The sequence below is a fragment of the Diuraphis noxia genome, unplaced genomic scaffold (genome assembly GCF_037042655.1).
Source record: "Diuraphis noxia isolate RWA-SAM2 unplaced genomic scaffold, SU_Dnox_SAM2 contig0001, whole genome shotgun sequence".
Lineage (NCBI taxonomy): Eukaryota > Metazoa > Arthropoda > Insecta > Hemiptera > Aphididae > Diuraphis > Diuraphis noxia.
In genome coordinates this window covers 79243793-79266570 of record NW_028301711.1, presented here as the reverse complement: position 1 = coordinate 79266570, position 22778 = coordinate 79243793, and the positions used below count along the sequence as shown (strand labels likewise).

General features: G+C 28.7%; 1 protein-coding gene across 1 annotated transcript in view; it reads right to left on the bottom strand.

Moving 5' to 3' along the window:
• Positions 1 to 6475: 6475 nt before the first annotated feature.
• The window catches only part of LOC107162340 (uncharacterized), a 148686-nt gene continuing 132383 nt past the window's right edge, over positions 6476 to 22778 (bottom strand). The window contains exon 2 of the mRNA XM_089215147.1: positions 6476 to 7191. Within this exon, the coding sequence (XP_089071273.1) occupies positions 6476 to 7191 (716 nt within the window). The remainder of the gene's footprint in view (positions 7192 to 22778) is intronic.

Below are 22778 nucleotides of genomic sequence, written 5' to 3'. Positions count from 1 at the left end.
TGGGGCAGTAAAAGTGCTTCGATTTTTGACTTCAGTACTTCGTTCGATCAGAAAGTGAATCTAGTTGGTACTTTGGGGGGTCAAAAGTAAAAAATTCTCAACATTTTTCTAAATAATCGGGATAAACTAACTAAAAGTTAAGGGAAAAACGGGAAATTTTACGCACAATCAGTTTTCGACAAAATCGATTTTGGTTTTGATGTAACTTTAAAAAAAAATGACCATAGATACATAAAATTTTCATGTTTATGTAAGTATATTCTATTTACCATGCAATTTTCAAAAAATTTTGACGTAAGTTTAACTATTCATAGGTATTTGCAATTTTTGATCATAATTAATTTTTTAAAAATAAATATCGATAAAAATGTATTCGTTGGACAGAAAAGCTTGAACATTTAATACAATACTCTTAACATATTTTTACAATCGCAGTTGAAAAGTAAAATAAATTCATAGTCACAACTTTTTTTTATAAGCATTCAAAGTTTGAATTTTGACAAAACACGTACAAAACTCACAAATTCGCAAATTATTTTAAGCTAGAAATTCATAAAAAATTTTCTTTTTAAATCTAAGATTTAAAAATTTAATACAAGATTCCTTACAAGTGTTTCAATCTTTATCTCAAATAAAAAGTCCACCAGAAATTCAAATTAAATTTTTATGAGCATTTGAAATTTAAATTTTTACAACATTGGATTTCACATTTAGCGATTTTCTTATTTTGGTGTAACTCTAAAACAAATGACCGCAGATACTTGAAATTTTCACTGAATGTTTATATAGGCATTTTATATATTTGATATAATTTTCAAAATATTTAGATTTGTTTTGAGCTGTTTACTGACATTTAAATTTTTCAACTTTTTTGGTTTTTTTCTCTATAAATATCGATAATATAATTTATTTGTTGGGTAGAAAAGCTTGAATATTTAATACAATGCTTCTAACACATTGTAACGATAGCCGTTGAAAATATTAAAAATACATAGGCATGATTTTTTTTTATAAGCATTTAAAGTTCAAATTTTGACTAAATATGTAATAATTACGGCAATATGTTCAAATTATCTTAGATAGAAATTCATAAATGTTTTTCATTTTAAATCTAAGATTTGAAAATTAAATACAAGGCTCCTAACATATTTTTACAATAGTAGTTGAAAAATAAAAGAAATATAGTCACATTTTTCTTATAAGCATTCAAAGTTTGAATTTTGACAACACATTATGTAAAAATCACGAAACTTTGTAAATTATTTTACGCTAGAAATTCATAAAAATTTTCCTTTTATATCTTAGATTTGAAAATTTAATACAAGGCTCCTAAAATTTTTTTACAATAGCAGTTGAAAAATAAAATAAATACATAGTCACAATTTTTTTTACAACTATTAAAATTTTAATTTTGACAACATACGTAAAAATCACGAAAATTCGCAAATTATTTTAAGCTAGAAATTCATAAACAATTTTCTTTTTAAATCTAAGATTTTAAGATTTTTAATAACCCATAATATATCCTAGACAGATAAACCGTCTTCGCTTAGAATCGTTTTTCGTATAAAATGATATAATATCATTGGATTCAAATTTAATTCCATCCATTATAGTAACCTTTTTTTTTTTCCTGTTTAAATCACTGCAAGGAGGCCGAACTGTTTTCGCATTGCTTAGCCCCCATATAACAGTTTTGAGATACCCATTCCTCAGTAACCTGGTATATATGCGAATGCCCCAATCCTGTTATGACTTTTCAAAACAATGCATCGTAAGTAGGGACAAGCAAGATTAACCCGCTACCATTACAGTAACCTACTGTACAGCAGTGCGACATCCACTTTCCCGCTTTTTTTTTAAATTGTTTATGGCATTAGTAAAAATGTTTTCTTACATAGGTTACATTCTTACAAACCTACGTTTGGCCTCAAAATTTTACTATTAAATCATACCTATAAATTCATTCAAATATTAAAAATATATTAGTAAATTTGAGTATTTGGAACTTAAAATTTGGTGTTAGTACCTATAGTTAGTTGGAAAAAATCAGTTGCGTACAGATGTACTCGATTCATACTGACGGCTATAACACTTATAAACAACAAAACTGTGAGTGTATAATTCGATAAAATGATGTATAGCGTCCTATGCACACAAATATGTGATGATAAATTTCTATTTCGTTGTATTATTCTATATATAATCTTAATGAACTTAAAAAGTATTATTTATAATGCAGATGTGCTTTGAAATCTGTGAAACAAATATGTCAAAAGCATCACATCAGGTTATATAGATCTATCTCTATCTATACCAGCAGCTAGTCTAAAGCCAAAAAAACATATATGTATAAATAGGTATCTGAATTACATGATATAATATATAAATACGATATCGTATTTAACAAATGCCTCTCGTACAATGTAAAGTATACTCCTGCTCCCACTAACTACTCTTGACGTTCACCTATGCCAAGGATTGAATTGTATGTATATAAAGATACGGCATTTTCTTCAGATATGCAATATTTTATGAAAATACATTAAATTATATATTTCGTTTTACAGCTCCTAAACAGCTATTTTGTATATCCCAATATATTTTTTTTTCAAATGCATCAAAATATATAAAATGAATTGGGTAACAAATTCTATAAAAAAATGTTTAATTAAAAAAAAAAACAATAGCGTGAAAATGTAATATAAGACTCTTGATATATATTGTTACAATAACAGTTGAAAAATATTAAAAATACATAGGCACAATTTTTTTATAAGCATTTGAAGTTTGACTTAAGTTTATCTTAAATAGTTCATACTGTAATCAAAAAATATAATAATTATATAAATACAGTTATTTTTTACAGACATTTTAAGTCAAAATTTTGACGAAATTATGCATTAACACAAAGAATAATAATTTTAAATTTGATTAATTTTGCTGTATGTATTATATTAATATACCATACATTATACTCAATACCTACTTGTAATCTACAGTGCAGCAGAGCGATATTATACCCGATTATTTTAATTCACGATAATTCAAGTCGTGTGAGACAAGCTTTAATCTTTATTGCTATAATACTAATCGAACACAATTTTTATTAAACATTTACGGCGAAAACTACATGATACACTGTGATACAAATCTTTTACGTATGCACCAAAACATTTCATGCAATCGAATAAAATTCACGATAACACAAATTATAATATTCTTAACTACGTTGATATTATTGTTTTTTTAAAAAACAAACAAGTATCAACATAATAATATATCGTATCCTCCATGTGAAAAACCATAATGAACTTGTCAATGCAGTTAATAGGAAAAAGCCTAAGAGTAAAATTATTACATGCAGATTTTGAAAAAGGTTGTATGTTGTTATTTGTTACGGTGAATAAACGATACGGGTTCGGGTGGCAGTATTGTGCTAAACAGTTCCCACCCGTTCCCGGTATATGTATAAAAAGGAAAAAAAAAGATTTTGAAAAAGGTGCACACATTGCTGTTTTTCTCAGTTTTCTGCAATGCAAAATAGTATATTGTACATTCCATTTAGGACGAAGTTGATCCTGCAGGCGTTTGAAAAAAAATCTGCAAAGTTTATTAAAATGATACATGAATAATGATTTTGAAATTGGAGGGTGGCTAATATACTTTTTTAGTTTACCTTATTTAAACTTAAATGACGTTCCGGGTGAATTTACGGAAATAATTTTAATATAATAAAATTAGCTTAAACAAAATTTTCAAGCCCGCCAGTCTATGATATCAGAATATGGTGGTAGAAAGTCCTAAGCTTTTAAGAGTGAAGGAAAATGTAGTATTATTTGGAAAATTTGATAACATTTGTTCGCAAATTATGTACAACCAATACGTGGTTACTATTCTTTAGAAAAAAAAAGATTTGTAATGCTCGTAAGCTGTGTGCAAATGAGTTGTATCCTTATTCCTTCACCACTACAGTCTACAGTCATTGCTGTAATTATACTAGTACCTATTTATAATCAATGATATTATATGAATATCGTCTATGTCCCTCACCCCAACCTTGCTGCGATCCTCCTCGTCTTCTCTTATCATTAAAAAATCATCGAGTCCACGACACTGCAGGTCTCACACGGTTACGCCAGACCAGTGGCGTGTTGAGCTTTATCGCAGTTTATTAAATCATCTATAGATCAAGGACAAGGCAAAAATACAAAACAGCCGTCGGGACCATTAGGACTATGCGGGGGCATACGGTTACAGCAACAGCACAGGATTCCGCGGGGTTCACATAATAATATAATATTATACTAATTGATGAAAATACTCGAACGCGGTACTGCCGGAGACTGAGCAGGCTTGGCGTTAAGTTATGGATGACATGTAAATTAACGCATTACGCACGTGTTTGTGGCGGCGGCTACAGTATTATTATTATTACTACAACAGCTACTACAACAGCTACTACTACTATTAATATTATTATTATTATTATTATCGTCATTATTACGGTGGCCGTAGATGCCATGCAGTTTCTCGTCTCGGCCGCGCTATAAATAATAATAGGAAAATAATGTATCCTCGTTTCTATAAACAAAACAGATACAGCCTACTTGACGCTCGTCTATATTAAATATCGTATATATAATATATTATATATAGTATATTTCGATTTTATTATTCACTTGAACACATCTCCGAGCGCGCCGTAAATTATCATTTAACATTTTAATATTATAATACAGCCGCGCGTACGTTATACGTATAATATAATATTACAAATAGTGGCAGCGTGGTAATGCCGATGATACTATTATATATAGTACCTACCTAATAGTATGAAACACGCTTCGGGCGCCAACAAAAATCCATCAATGCGCGGCAGATTAAAATATTTCTTTAAATTGTTGCGCCCACCCTTTCCTCGTCAGCTCTCCACAACCACTTCACCCACCGTTCAAACCGCCTATATTATAACACTATAAATTATAATATATCATCAGCGTGACACGAAACTGCTGCTCGAATCAGAGTTATCGGTAAAATCGGCGTTTTTTACTTTGTAGTTGGTTTGGACAATTTATAATAATAATATAATATAATGGATATAATGAAGAACGCACTGTTTCATGTTTTCCATCATACTATTATATATATATATATCATATTATACACGTGCACACGCTCACACACTTGTGTTTTACATAAATTATACATGAAGGTAGATAATAGTTTTATATTTTCGAAAACGTGGTCAATCGCATGTATGTATATCGAAATCTGAAAAACAATGTGTAACGAATTATATAGGCGTACGTATATGATTATTATGGTTCTTTGATCTCTGCAAGTAGAAACAACCTAGAATCATGTATACAATTGGAATCGATGGATTTATGCATATTATGCAAGAAAACAAATTGTGTAATAGTTTTTACTTAAATAATTGTATACCTAGGTAGGTAGTAGGTACCACCTAAAAATATAGATGCAGTATAGAAACACTCAAGTTCAGGTACCTACGTAATTTTGATTTTGGTACGTCGTCGATTGATTGAAAGCTATAATTGTATACCTACATTGTAAATACATTTATACTGATCCGATGAATATTCGTAATTATCGAACGTATATAATATATATATATAGCTTCGAATATATTTGCCATTACTTATTAGCTTGGTATTAAGGTCTTATATATTAACTATAGAAATATTATTTTTCTTTTTTGAAAATTTGTTTGTATTTATATGTTAGATTAGAGATAACATATATATATATATATATTAAGGTTGACAAATATTTTTGCTTATATATTTATTGTCTATAAATTAGTTTGATCTGTAACTCTGTAATAGCTGTAGGTTTTACCTGACACAATCATGGTTTAGGAAAATCCAAGGTCTTGGTTTAGTTCAAGACTATAAAGAAAAAAACTCTGAAATTGGTTCTTGGATTAGAAACACGTTTGGAGTCACATTTCTAACTCCACAAGAAGTTTCCAAATGTTTTATTGAAGATTTTATGATATAATAATAATATAATTTTTTAATAAAAACGTTGTTTTTTTAACAACATGAAACTTTGTAAAACAATATTTTCAAAAACATTGATACTTTTTGTAATAATGAGTGGTTCATGATAAAAGAATCACCCTGTATTTTTTTAAGCGCTTAAAAATTGATTAACCATGCTTTATGCAATGTCAGTTGTTAATTTTATATTTATTTAACATTTGTTTTCCAGGTATTCAAAAGTTAAGTTTGATGGTACATTTATTAACCATTGCAAAATCACAAATAAATATAAATTTATTAGTAATTATTTATATTTATTAAATATTAATTTTTGATTTTGATTAATAATTATCCAAAGGGTTCAATCAATATTTAATAGAAATTAGATAATATATAAAAATTTATTATCAATAAAAATATTATAATTTATTGATCATTAAATATTTTTTTGAAATATTTATTTAACTTTGTATAAACATATCATTGCTGTGTTGGATATCTTTATGATTCCTCAAATAGAAGTTTCTAGTGAACGATTTGTCACACATATCGCACTCGTACGGTTTTTCGCCAGTGTGTGAACGTCGATGTACAATCAAGTAGCTACAATAGCTGAATGATTTGTCACACACATCGCACCTATACGGTTTTTCTCCAGTGTGTGTACGTCGATGTATTGTCAAGTAGCCTTTTTGGGTAAATGATTTGTCACACACATCGCACCCATACGGTTTTTCGCCAGTGTGTGTGCGTCGATGTACTGTCAAGGTGCTACGTTCGCTAAAAGATTTGTCACACACATCGCACCTATACAGTTTTTCTCCAGTGTGTGCACGTCGATGTACTGTCAAGTTGCTACATTGGCTGAATGATTTGTCACAAACATCGCACAAATACGGTTTTTCTCCAGTGTGTGTACGTCGATGTATTGTCAAGTAGCCTTTTTGGGTAAATGATTTGTCACACACATCGCACCCATACGGTTTTTCGCCAGTGTGTGTGCGTCGATGTACTGTCAAGGTGCTACGTTCGCTAAAAGATTTGTCACACACATCGCACCTATACAGTTTTTCTCCAGTGTGTGTACGTCGATGTACTGTCAAGTTGCTACATTGGCTGAATGATTTGTCACAAACATCGCACAAATACGGTTTTTCGCCAGTGTGTGTACGTTGATGTACTGTCAATTTGCTATGTTGGCTGAATGATTTGTCACACACATCGCACTCGTATAGTTTTTCACCAGGGCGTGTGCGTCGATAAATTTTCAAATCATCATTTGGGTTGAACGATTTGTCACAGGGATTGCATTGGTAATTTTTCTTATTCATTTTTTGGTCGGAGTGATGGCAGGCTACTTCTATTTGTACACAATTTTTTAAATATTTATTTGTTTTTTCGTATATCTATTTGGTAACTATACACATTTTTGCTTACGATCGATTAGACATTATTTACTACACCAGATTTTCAAGCCAGTATTTGATTTAGTATTTTTTAATATTAAATAAAGTATAATATTATGGTTTTACGTATTATTAATTTATATTAGATTTTATAATAATACCTGATTCCCATGCACTTCATTGCAGGTTAAAATACCAATTGTAGATTTCGTCAATAAAATCTATATATTTGAATAATTTTCATAAGTATACTTGTCAGGGCTTCAAACCGTTATGGATTGTGTGGCTAATGGTTTTAGTTCATATACTATTTTTTGGATTTTAAAACTGTTTAATATTGATTTCGTATTTTATAGTTTTTTAAACTGGTTAATTTTGTTATTAAAAAAATATATATATTTATATTTATAACAACTTAATACCTCAGACAATATGCCGTCATAATTATGAAATAATTAATTAGAAAAATCAACTATTGTTAAACATCCATAAAAAACTAAAAAGGACATATTATACTTTCATAAACATTTTTAAGTTTTAATCTTTAATCACAATATTGTATGATCATATTACACGTCATACTATACTCGTGATCTAGTGCGCTTTAATAATTTTCAGTCTTATATACAAATTATTTTATTATAATCAATATCTTAATGGGAATTTACTAAAAAAAAAAGCGGGTAAGTGAGTATCGCTCTGCTGTACATTGGGGGTGGGGTGGATCTCTGACTAGGGCAGGTTAAATTTGAATGCAATGATAGGTATCATTGTATACGAAAAACGATTCTGAATGGAGACGGCTTATCTGTCTAGGATATATTATAGATTATTAGAAATTTTCAAATCTTAGATTTAAAAAGAACATTTTTTATGAATTTCTTGCTAAAATAATTTGCGAATTTTCGTGATTTTTACGTATGTTGTCAAAATTTAAATTTAAATGCTTGTAAAAAAAAAAAATGTGACTATGCATTTCTTTTATTTTTCAACTGCTATTGTAGAAATATTTTATGAACCTTGTATTAAATTTTCAAAACTTAGATATAAAAGGAAAAAATTTTATGAATTTTTATCTAAGATTATTTGAAAATTGCCGTAATTTCTACGTATTAAGTCAATATTTGAACTTCAAATGCTAATAAAAAAAAAATTGTGCCTATGTATTTTTATAATTTTTTAATTACGATAAGAATATTTTATGAGGAACTTTGTATTAAATTTTCAAGTATTTTGATATGTGCAAAAAATGTTATCAACACTTCACAAGAAAATTTTCAGAAAAATTGAAAATTTCAGTTGTCTATAAATATCTCAAAAAAAGTCAAAATATTTTTAAAATTAAATCATGTAAAGAAAATTCCGATTTAAATAACTTGTGAAACTTTCAAGTATCTACAACTTATACTTTTTGAATAATAACAAATTTTTTAAATCGTTTGAAGATAAATCGTTATCGTTACGCTATTTCGTAAAAATTTAGAATTCAAACGCACTTAAAATTTTTCCTATAATGATGCTTCGAGTTTTCTCTATAGCTACTTAAAGCAAAACTTATGGAAAACTTAGTGTTGCATTTTTAATCCTTAGAATCCTTAGAAATAATTAATTAGAAAAATCAACTATTGTTAAACATCCATAAACAACTAAAAAGGACATATTATACTTTCATACACATTTTTAAGTTTTAATCTTTAATCACAATATTGTATGATCATATTACACGTCATACTATACGCGTGATCTAGTGCGCTTTAATAATTTTCAGTCTTATATCCAAATTATTTTATTATAATAAATATCTTAATGGGAATTTACTAAAACAAAAATATGGGTTTAAAGTTGAAAATATTCATATGATGTCAACGTTAAAAATATTAATATCAATACGTAAATAAAATAAGATGTTAATCGATTTAAAATTTTTGAAATTGTGATAAAACGGACCTTACATAATTCAAAGAGAATTTTCGTAACAGAAACGAAACTTTTAGAAAGTCTTATATATTTTATAAAGGTGCCAAAATATTAGTTTAAACACTTTACTATAGATAAAATGTGCATATAATTAACATAAAAATATATGCTGCATTATGATAATCGTTACAGATAAATTTTTGTTACCAAAAAAACGTAATTTAACGATAACCGGGTAACTATAATAGTATAAATTATAATAATAGATCCATTATAGAATTCGAGATAATATAAACAAATGTGCGTGTATGATTGTCCAAAAAAGTGGTCCAGAAGACAACATGTGAACTTCGATAGGCGAGATAACAATAAAAGTATCTATTTTTATGATACAATGCGTTTATTTTATGCATATCACTAAACTTATTCCAAAATTAATTCTATATTATTTAATATTAACTTATATAATTTATATGATTATAATGTTATAATTTATTACTCTTATACATTTATTATGTATTATATGGTCTATACTTCACATATTAGCCATATACTCGTAAGTTAACCGAATATGTACTAAAAATATAGGGCAGCGTAAATTTAATATTGGTATTGTTTATTATGAAAAGACGTCGGTCAAAAAAAATGCCTAAGAGCAATGTAAAATACTATTGCGATAATGTTGCAGTCTAATGTCTAATCATATTTGATATCATTGAAAAAAATGCTTATATAAATTGTAATTTCTGAATATTGAAATGTCATATTGCTGTCAATTTAGCACAAATATAATAATACATGCAATAGTATTATGATTTATGATAAAATGTAATACTCTAAAGAGTTAAGATTTAAAATATTAATCTTTCTCAAATATTATCAGCATATGTAGTTCTATATCAATGTATCAAACCTTTCGGTAGAAAAACAAGGAAGTCGGTATCGGTGATTATCAACAGTGTTAGGACTTATCTAGATAAATTATCCAGATAATTATTTTTTTTATCTTTTAGCTTATCTAGATAAAGAAGTATAAGTTATTTAAGTATTTATTTTAGATAAAAATTTAACTTATCTAGATAAATTTACTAGATAAATTTTTTGGTGAAAATTAGCTAGATCTGTAATTTATATAAGTAGCCTAAATTACTATTTACTATATATTAGTATATTACTATCGCGACCAGTAAAATTTCCCAGAATTTTATAAATATTTTTAAATTATAATTAAAATACAAAATATAATAGAATTGATGGGAAGTTATAACCACCACCGTGGCCGTCCCAAACAAAATTACATATAATATAATATTATTCATTGAGAAATAAGATAAACCAGCCGTTTATATTCTTTCTGTATTCGCTAAAATACGTCTGAAATTAATATAAATAATAATATATAATTCATATTTCATATTGACATATCCTGATATTAATGACAATTAATAAATCTGACGAGCAGTACGTGAGATGCTATTTATATATTTCGGGTTTTATATTTTATAATATAAATCCATGGAATATAAACTATTTCTAAACCAATTTTAATTGCATATGACGTATAATAATAGTAAACATTATTTCGTATTATACACAAATACTAATACAGAATAATAGTAAATATCTTTTCAATGTTGTTAAAATTAATATGATTTTCAAAAACCTCAACAATTGAATCTGATCCTCATTATGTAGGTAACTTAGATGAGTTAGACAGTGATGAAGATACACAAATTGATAGTGATAATGAAGATAATCTGTCCAGTTCTATTGATACCTATTGAATATGTTGATGTTGGTCAGTTGCTTTATAAATCAAATAGTTCCGATTGTACTAATTTCAGTTTGCCTGATCACCTGACATATAGTCCCTTGGCTCTTATTGGTTCTTTATGTAATATGTGTTGAAGTTCATGTTTGGTGATACACATGATATAACAAATTAGGTCAAATGTAAACATTTTATATACCTAGGCCAGTGGCGTAACTAGAACTTTTAATGCCCGTGGCAAAATAATCCAATCGGGCCCTTAGTTTTATAAATTTGGAAGAAAGAGATATGAAGAATAGCCTACAAAAATTAACCACCTATAAAATTCTACCCTTCTATAAAAGGTTACAAACAATAAAAAACATGTTTAGTGTAATATTATTTTTATAGTAAAATTTTACTAAACATTTTTTTGGTTTAAAAAATATATACAAAGCAATACAAAATTTCTTCTTTCTTGCTTTTGCTTCGGCCAACATATCGATTAAATTTCCAAAGGTTCAACTTCTCGGGCTGTTTCTTGTTCGATTGAAATTAACGTCAGGCCACTTAAACGATCTTGCATCATTGTACTCCTTAAATATCCTTTAATAATTTTTAGTTTCGAAAATGACCGGAACGCGCTTGCAGATGTAACAGGAATTGTCAAAAATAATAAAAGAGCAGTACATACTTCTGGGAAACTGGCTGTTAAAGAATGATTTTTCACGATTAAAAGTTGAGCAAGATCTCTAGTTGAATTAAGTTGACTTATTTGATTTTTAAGAGTTGATCTTACAGCTAAAATGTTATGTTCGGTTTCAAAGACAAGCGATTGCGATGACATTCATTCTTATTTCCATTCTAAAAATAACAATATCATTAAATGTATAATAATATTAATATCGACAATGTCAACGGACTGGTAAATAAAATAATCTATAAATATAATCGTGATCAGTTATTAAATTTATTTTATTTTACAAGAATATACATATATTTTTAAACGGAATCGTATTTATAAATTTCACTAATGGTGATTTGTTTTTGAATGTACTTTTTTTTTTTTTTTTTAAGGGCTCTCTAGAGTCCTGGGCCCGTGGCCCATTGCCCGTCATGCCACCCTATCGTTACGCCACTGACCTAGGCATGTACTTAAATGACATTAAATATAATATATATATTTTTTTTTAATTAGTTGTTTTAATTTTAATTTTTATAATTATCTGTTATTTATATAGATAAAATATTTTTATCTTTTATCTGTATCTTAGATGAAATTTAGTGTTGTTATCTTTATCTTTATCCAGATGATTTTTTTGTTATCTGTTCCTAACACTGATTATCAATAAACTCGATGGTCTAAACCTGTGTAAAAAGTGCATCTGGATTATGAACTTCAATAATATATTATAAATTCGGTATATCTGATCATTTGAGATTTTATTTTTGGTGCAAATCATTTATTCAGTCGACATATGAAAACAATCATTATAGTCTGTACCTCTAACTTTCCAGTTTTAAAAAGATAATGGGCCTCCATAGACTTTTGGAAGTGTGTAATTGGTATACATTATATATTGTATTCAGTTTTTAGAGAATAATTTAAATGCCATAATCAACCAAGTAAATATTTTACAAAATACTTAGGTATTAATGATATGGTTATTGGATACTATTATTTTTTTGATTAACTCATAACTTACAATATTTCTCTATTTAAAATAATAATTATATTTTATAAAAATAATATGAATGGTAAATCAACAAAGATAAAAATAATGTATTAATAAAATTAATGTAAAATTTTAAAGTTATAACAATATAATTCATTGTCCATTGATAACTAGGTAATAATAGTTTAATAAGCATTTTATTTTATTCATTTATTGGTTAAATTAAAGTTTTAAATCAACTTATTCAACTTCCTCTTTTCATAATCTGGTCACATACCAATTACCAGTGGCATATCTAATAATTTTCAATTTGTGGCCGGGGGGGGGGGGGATTCACTTAATTTTCCCAACAAAAAGCTAATTTTAATATTTTATTATCATCTTCCGTAAAAAAATGTAATATCGATTTGAATTAACCTTGGAGTGTATGGACTTATTTAGACCCCATTATAACTGTAAATACGTCACTGATGCAAACATCGTGTTTTTCACTGGTAGGGGGTAACGAATTTCTGAGTCAATTGCGGTCGACTGTGTTGAGACATAGGTACCAGGGTCCCAGGCACTGGTCGATATTTTTGTTTGGTTTCGGCGGCGCTTGTGAATTTGTGATGCGATCCAGTGGTATGCTCGTTCGAACATTAATATAGCCATCAGTCATCACATTCATAGCATACATTCCTATTACATATATTCAAATAGTAAGCGTTTAATATTTTTACAATGTTTCCACAATATTTCCTCAATATTTCCACAATGTTTCTACATGTTTCAAAACATCCTGCACTTATTTTTCTAGAAAATTGAATTATTGAATTATTATTTATCATTAACATTATTTTATTAATATACTCGCTACAGTATTTGGTAGGTACTAATAAAGACCATAAATTATTAATCTGAATAACAAAACATGAACAAAACATTGAGTTTTTATCTCCAAATGCGAAACCTTTATAGGTACAAAATCATTTGAACTATTATACTTATAGCCTACTCGTATAATATATATATATATATATATATATATGTAAGATTTAATATACGTTGAGAATATATTTTTTTTATTCAAGTTATATCTTATAACTAAACATAATAAATCAGTTTCTGACAAAACAGATTATTATTTTTTATTATTTTAAAATAAAATATATAGCTGTCTCTTTACCTATTACATTAAAATTCGAACGATTGGTTTTCATATTATTATACTATTATGTAATATAATACTTATAAATTATAATCATTAGCACAATACCCCCTTCTAAAAAAAAACTTATGATTTTACTACCTGTAAAAATATACAAGATAATTTCGAAAACCTATATAGGTAAGTAGTAAGTTTGATTAGTATAACTTTTTATTTTGGATGTGCCAACTACGACCTAATCGAAAGATAAAAAATCTCCCAATAAAGATGAATACTAAATTATTAAAATCCAGTTTTATACCATTACTGGAATAAATTACATTTTAAATTAATTAATTCGTGTATAATGATTATATGTACGTCCCATGAAAGACGAAAATTGGTAAATTAAGTGATTAACTAAAATAATTCAATTATGTGGCTAAATACTGTAGAAAAACATATTTTAAATTCAAATGTACATCTTTCATTGGTCATTGATGTCATTTACAAAAATTGGTGGTAAATAATAATGAATCTCAAATAATACACTGAGGGTTTTAAAATAGATACCTTCTATTTAATAATGATTTATAATTGATGAGTGATTCATTTTTGAAATTGATTTCAATGAAATCAACGAAAGGTTAGGTTAATTGAAATTAAAAAAATAGGTTCATATTATAAATTATTTATTTGTACAGTTTTGGTTACCATGACATTTTGAACTTCACAACATTTTTCGTGCACTGCGCAAGCACATTTTTTAGTACCACAACCAGTTTTGTAGTTGCTTCGATTGAAGCCTTTATGACCCGCTATTCCTTGTCGAGCGGCTTCGCGTAAGTATAAATGTTATATTTCGCTATCTTTAATTTTTTTTTCATATCTTTATCTAGTTCTAGAAATGTTTCTTCGCATGAAGGACTTTTCACCCTTGTATATTTATGTTTCAACATGCAATATTCTGTGCCTGCAGGTTCAAATATTCGGTTATTGATCGTTCACACCGACATAAATGTATTAAACATCATTCTCCAACTAAGCTAGGGATTGACGTTAATGACCGGGGAATGTTTACATTTACAACATTCATCAATAGGTAAATTACGTTACTTATACCAGGTTAACATCATTCACCGTAATATTATAATATTATATACTATTTTTTAAGCAATTTTAATAGAAAAATGTTATTTAATGTCGAAATACAATACAAAGTTCTGCAAAAATTCAAAAATAATTTAACTAACCATATCAGTTGGTTAATACAAAATGATCTAATTTTAATATATTTGTGTGAATCAAAAGTGAAAGATCCAATTATTAATGAAACAAATGACGCTGGGATGTTTAGTATCTAATGTGATGAACTCGGAAATAAATAATGATCTAACTAATATTAAAAAAATGTAGGGGTTTTATCATAATAGCATCCAGTTACCCAATTATCTGAGCTAAAATAGTAAAAACTGACTAATAATAATAAATAATAGATCATAAATATCTATCATTCTATCACATATTTTTTATATTTTACATTTAATCCTAGTCCATTATTATAAAGACTATATTATATTACCTATCCGATATAGTGTACCTATTTTTTTCACCAAGTCTATCAGAAAAAACTGATTGAAATGTTGATTTAGATGCATCAATCATTTAAAAAAAAAATACTACCTACATATAGTATAGTACTATAGTGGATTATAAAGAAAAACAAAAGAGTTTCCTATTAGGAACAAATATTTTACATCACTACAGCGGTACAGCTGGTTACTCTTTAAATGAAAAATCCTAATCTGAGTAGTATAAAAAATTATAATCCTTAAATAAAAATTATATCAATCAGTATTTTAATAAAAAATGGATTAATTATGCATTAATAATGAATAAAATTGAGATAAACCATGGACATCCTTGGTGAATCGCCCTGTATATATCAACAGCGTTACTTCGACCCGGAAGACTATTTACTGGCAGCTGCAGGATATTATTATTAAGTCTACGCCTTGCCATTATTTTTATCACGTGAATTTACTGTTCATTTTAAACTTTTGCAAGACCATTATTTAAGGAATAATATCGCCGACAGCTGTGGCTCATAAACTGTAATTTCATAAAGTGGTTGTACGCCGAGCGATCATTAGAACGGCTGTAGTACCTATAATATATATATACAATATTATACTCAATTAAAATATGTCTCATAATGCGCATGTAGAGTAAACGTAAATAAAAAGTTTAAAAGTCATTATTTGTGTGTCAAAGACAACAGATTTTACAAAAAAACTGTTATAAGCTTTAAGTTTTTTTTAAGTTAATTCTTAAATTATAGACCATGCAGGATAATAGACAGAAGGGATAATAATTGAGAATCTTCTGTTATAATTTTTTTTAAATAATTGGATCAATTTTTTCTTTGACTTCACACAATTTTCTATAAGATGAAACGTGTATTGTGTGTATTATACTATATAGAGCATATTTTATTTCATATATGACGACTGCATCAAAAACGAAAAATTCATGAAAATCAAAACTAAATCCTATAGGTACCTACTGTAGTTTCAAACTTAATTGTAACTAATTATGATTGAGCTACACAACACTAAACGACTAAATAAATGCACAGCTGTATAAAAATACAATGTATAACTCAAAATAACTCTGATTTTTCATCTGCATGATAGGTATAGGTAATAGGTACCTAACAATAAACCGTACTAGTAAATTATCATAGGTTAGGTAGTAAAATCAAACTTTTTTTTTTAAGAGTAAATTCGAAACCCATCAATATATACCCGAGACCTCTGAATAACGAACACAATTTCAGCGACCGAGTGTGTCCGTCATTAAGAGGTTTCGTACTCGGAAGACACATACGTATATTATGTGATAGCAAACTTTTTTTTCTGTATCTGCGTTCTCGCAATCTTTGGCAGTATCGGCGTCACGTCGTCACGCTCGTCGTGTCGAATCGTTTTCAATGGTTAGGATTCGTATACGGGGACGGTGCGTCGATCCTTATCGTCCGTCCTTATAATATTATCATCATCATTATTATTACTATTATTGAACCGCACATCACGGAACGATCAAGTGCGATTCGCCGGCTCCGATTGGCTGTGTCGGTGGCGGATTGATTTACTGCGGAACGGATGGATTGTTCGATGTAATTATTATTGTGATATACAAAATGATATAATATAATAATAATATGGTACTATCATGTGCGTGCCGTGACGGTGCGCTCTCGCTGATGATGACGGCGGCCGTGTATGCCTTACAGTGTATATAGTGTCGAGACGATAATAATAATAATAATAATAATAATGCGGATCGGACGGATTTCGCGGCCCGTATCGCGTATAAAGTGAAATAATACCATAATATTATAATATCAGTCTAGGGGCGGACTGAGTTGCGAAGATAATAATCTGCTGCTGCTGCTGCTGTTACAGTGTTTGGCGGCGGCCGGCCGGACACACGTCGTCATAATACGCGTGTAATAATCGTAAATTCGATGGCATATTATAATGACTGCGGATGCGAGTTGTACACGATATATAATATAAACCTATATATATATATATACATCATAATCGGTGCTACATTAGATAGTACCTAAATAAGCTGTGTGGCGCGATTTTTCCATTCCTCTGCCCACTCGCAATACGTTGCACGGACCGAACACAATGGAACAATGCAACGTGATCCTAAGGAATGATTATACGTCATAATACTATACCATAACCATAGTAACTATACGCATGTGTACACAGATTTCCCGATGAAAATCGGTTTGTTTCCGATTCATTTTTTTTTCGATTTTCACCTAGGCGGAGACGTAAGATATATATTATATACCATTACTACACTACTGCAATACATATTTATATTATCAACCCGTCCGCGACGCCGTATTCACTCTCACACACAAGTCACAGAGTGGACAGAAATCAGAATTCCGTACGAGAATAATGAGTAATGCCGTAGGAGGTTATATATAGGTACCAAGTATCCTTCAATGTAGGTACCTACTAAATTCATAATATTTCGTCGTTGGCGATATTATATTGTATACCTACGTATATTGCACGCATGTGCTCCTATATATAATTATATCGTTACAATAATTATGCTATATAAATCATATCTTTTAGTTCGCGACTGCTGCATAGACCATACAGATTAGCTGGTTATATCTACTACACACGTAATTCATAGGTACAGCACATGTATGATATGCATATGCTATATATACAGGATGATTCATAAAATATGCTTTTTATTTACTATACAAGTTTTTCTTAATAAACTAAGAGCTTAAGATTTAATAATTTTCATTTTTAGGACTACTAATGCCGCAGAAAGTTTTCATCGGACTTTTAACAGACAGTTTTATTGCACTCGTCCACCTATATGTACACTGTCATGCAGACTTTACTCGAAACCCAGGTAGAAACGTCTTTAAAACTCAATTCCATTCAACAGGGTACTGTTCAAAAGGCATCGAAAGCAGAAGAAGAAAAAATTTCAAAAACAATACAGTCTTATGTTAACTGTCAAAAAAAATCTTCTGAAGGATTAATAAAATATTTAACACATCTGGGAAATTTATATAGGGGAATTAAATTGTAAATTATTTTTATTTCATTTTTTTTTAAATTATGACATTTTAAAAATTTATATTTTTTAAATATTTTATTCAATGTTTTATTTCATTTTTATTTTGACTTGAATATAGTTCGGCAACGTTGCACTTAATTTCGTTTTCAATAGTACTGTTTTTTTTTTTTGGGGGGGGGGGGGGGGGGGGTCAGCGACTATTTCATTGTTCCATTTCGAATGATCTCAATCGTACGCTAAAAAAGGTCAAACGTTCTCAATCGTATTACAGCCTAAAAGATCTACATATAACTATTTGAAAATATTGATTTTAAGTAGGTATAATTAAACCAAACAATATAAAAATGAGAATTTGAAGAAAATGTATGGTTAAAGGTTAAAAGGGGGCGAGTGAGCGGGGAATCGTAAGTTCCTACACGAGAGTAACAGGTAGACAATTACATACGTTAATTCCTACATATGTGATGTGTAAGTTCCTACACGAAAAAAAAAAAGTACGTATGTTAGTTCCTACACGGCGGAAGACAGGTACCTATGTTAGTTCCTACACGACGAAAAACAGGTACATGTGTAAGTTCCTACACGGTAAAAAAAGGTACACGTGTAAGTTCCTACACTAGGAATATTATAAGTTATCAATCTAATAACAGTTATATAATTATTTTTAAAATTATTAAATATTATATAGAATGGATAATTTATATTTTTATTTTTTTCAATAAATGACGAATTATTATTATATTAGGTATTACAATTATTATTTTTAAAATTATTAAATTGATAATATTTATAAAGTAAATTATTAAATATTATAAATAATTATATATTATATAGAATAAAGGGTTAAAATGTATGACAGTATTATAATATCATATTGATAACTTATAATATACTTAGTGTAGGAACTTACACATGTACCTATTTTTTACTGTGTAGGAACTTACACATGTACCTGCTTTTTACTGTGTAGGAACTTACACATGTACCTGGTTATTACGGTGTAGGAACTTACATATGTACCTTATTTTATAGTGTAGGAACTAACATATGTATCTTGTTTACCTGCTAGGCTCGTGGCTCGTGTAGGAACTTACATTCGCCCCAATATATTAATATGTCTATAACACTATACGTTACACGACACTTATACCTATAGTCATTATTATATACGCGTGTTATTAACTCGAACCGCACTTGCCGCCACGGTGTACCCCTGGCCCCTTTTCAACAACTATATATAGTTAGTTGGTCATCGACATTTCGGTGAAATGTTGATAAAATATTTTTATACACGCAATATGCGCGCAGAACAATGGAAAACGTGATTACAATACTATATTATTATTATATCCGTTTTCGCCGACAGCGCGGCGGCCATAGCGATCTGACCGATTTATATAATTTCAGTCATCAACATTCACCGTGGTCGTGCGGATAAATAATATTATATTAAACATATAGTATAGGTATAGGTTATATAGTATTAGAGATAGGTACACGTTTGGCCACAAGAGTCTGCACCGCCCACCGTCTTCAGCCGCCCACAATCATACACTTGAATGATATAATGAAACTTAATTTTTGAATTCAATCCAAGTCAGCCACTATTGGATATTGGATATCGGATATAAGAACTATATAAAGCTACATTATGATATTTAGAAAATCAGCGATTTTTAACTTAAAACTGTGCTATGTCTATGTAGATAATATTATATTTGTGCATTTCGTCGCTCCAATTCTCCGACGTACCTATACACATCTCCGTAATATACAATGGGAAACAACAGGGCTAGATTCGAGGACTTTGCATATTAAATGCCAATAATTATTATACTCCTTTAAGTGATTTACAGGTCTATATTTTAAAATTCACATAATATTAGGTATTTAACCACAAAGATTTCAACAAACATTAAGAACAAAGATTAGTGACACTAAATAACAACTTTAAATTTATAATTTATAAGAACGTCAAGTTTCATTTACATCATAACAATTTTGCTACTTATTCTCTCTATGCACGAATAATCGACGTAGGTGTAACAAGGTTAGGTTAGGTTACCTAACCTAAGTGCAAGTGTGATGAAAGAGCCACCATCACAAAAGTTATAACACTAATAAAATAAACATAGATTTTTGTGCTAATTTATAACATATAATACCTAGGTACTTTAGATTCTGAGCGGCTTAGGCGTAGCGTGATGATTTTTTTCGGGGGTGGGGAGCTATAGCCATTAGCCTTTTTTGTGATATCAACGACGATGCCGCAACTTCTTGCGAATTACTTCATCATGAAGGCTATAATATTATTATATATCTTACGAATTTAACTATAGAATAATGTAAAGGAGCAAAATATAAAAAGTACTAAAGAAGCAGATTATTAAGTAAAATATAAATAAATAATATAATATATATTGTATTATTATCAAATACATATTTTGTATTTGAATATAAAAAAAAAATTTTAATGGGAAATGTTTACTATATTCGAAGGTTTAAACGCCTGCTTTTTTGGACAAATATACCTACTAAGAAAATAAGAACCTCTGCAGATTTAATATTATTAGCAAGTCCCTTTCAATATGAAATAACAATAGATTTGAAAATCTATCGGTAGTCATAGAATTTCGTAGCCGCATTACTGAAAATTATCTTTCACAAGAAGCAGAACTTACTGGCATTTTAAGTGCTTCTTGTGAAAGCTTATATAAATTTGTAAAAATGTTTTTGTTGATTTCTGATACAATAGCATAGCTATGTCAAAATCATCTTTATCAATACAGTTCTTCATAATTAGCATTTCAGCTTTAAGTTGGTTTTTATTAATACATAAAACATTCTAAAAACAAAAACCTTATATTAACATTAATATAATATATTTTCGTTTATTTTACTATTTCTGAGTTTTTACTAGAATCCTAGGGGGTGGTGCTATAGCCACCTTAGCCCTCACCATTCTATTACGCCTATGCTGAGCGGAGCGATGAATGTATTAATTTTATAATAATGTGGGTGTTTTTTTTTTTTTTGTTAAATAGTCGATATAATGCTTCGATTTTCAACTTCAGCAGCTTTTTCGGCGGAATTTGAATCTAGTTGGGGAGGTCAAAATTTAAAATTCCATGTAGTTTTCAAAAACGCCGAGAAAAACAAAAAATCGAAAACGGGCATTTTTAAGAAAAATCGGTTTTTGACAAAATCGATTTTGGATTTTGATGTTATTCTCAAACAAATTACCGTAGATACCTACATTAAATTTTCAATGAATGTTTATATTTGCATTCGCTATACATCATTAAATTATCCAACTATATACATATAATGTGATGTAGGAATGTAGCTAATGTATAAGTATATTTTAGTTATTCAAATCAATATTCCTAAATCTCATCACCAAAGTAAAGCTTAAGTACCTACATTAACTTACATTAAATTACATTACCTACATCCTAACTTACACACAGATCTTAAGACCAAAAATTCCAAAAATGTTGCTCTAGCCTCATACTAAATAATATAATATAGTGTATAGCAATATATGCAATAATAACACTTTAAATCATCCTAGCCCACTTATATCCTACCTTTCTTTGATTTTTCCAACACTATTTAACAACCCATCTCATGACTTAAACGTAAATGGCTCGAAGACATTCATAAGAGATTAAGCTAATATTTTTATGGACAAAGAGTGGAGTGAACAAGGCCTTAAGCCTCCTTTATTATTATAATAAAACCTAAACCTAATCTCACCTATATAATATTATAATGTTCATGTAAAAAAACAAAAAAAATAAATATATATGTATATATTCAAGGTATATATCTAAATGAAATTAACATTATTAATATATGATTACAGTCGTCTACACGAAAATCACCCTTTTATATCTACTAATCAAAAGTTAGTGGTTTATTACACTAATTATAATTGATATTGGTCATACTGGTTATAATATTTTACTTCAGTTATTATTATATCTAGGTAATCTAACTTATATAAACTATAAGAATAAGATTCTAATTAATTTTCTAAATTAAAAAAAAAAAAATCATAAGCCAATCTACCAGCTTATTTTGATTTAAGCAACTCAGTTAGCAATCGGGCCAGCCTAAATATTCAGATTTACGTACATTTCCCCAGCCCCACCCATATCAAATTTTTCAAATTTTTCTATGCCAATATTTAGCACATCATTTGTACGAATTTGTACGACCTTTTCCGGAATTTGTACGGCACCGGTT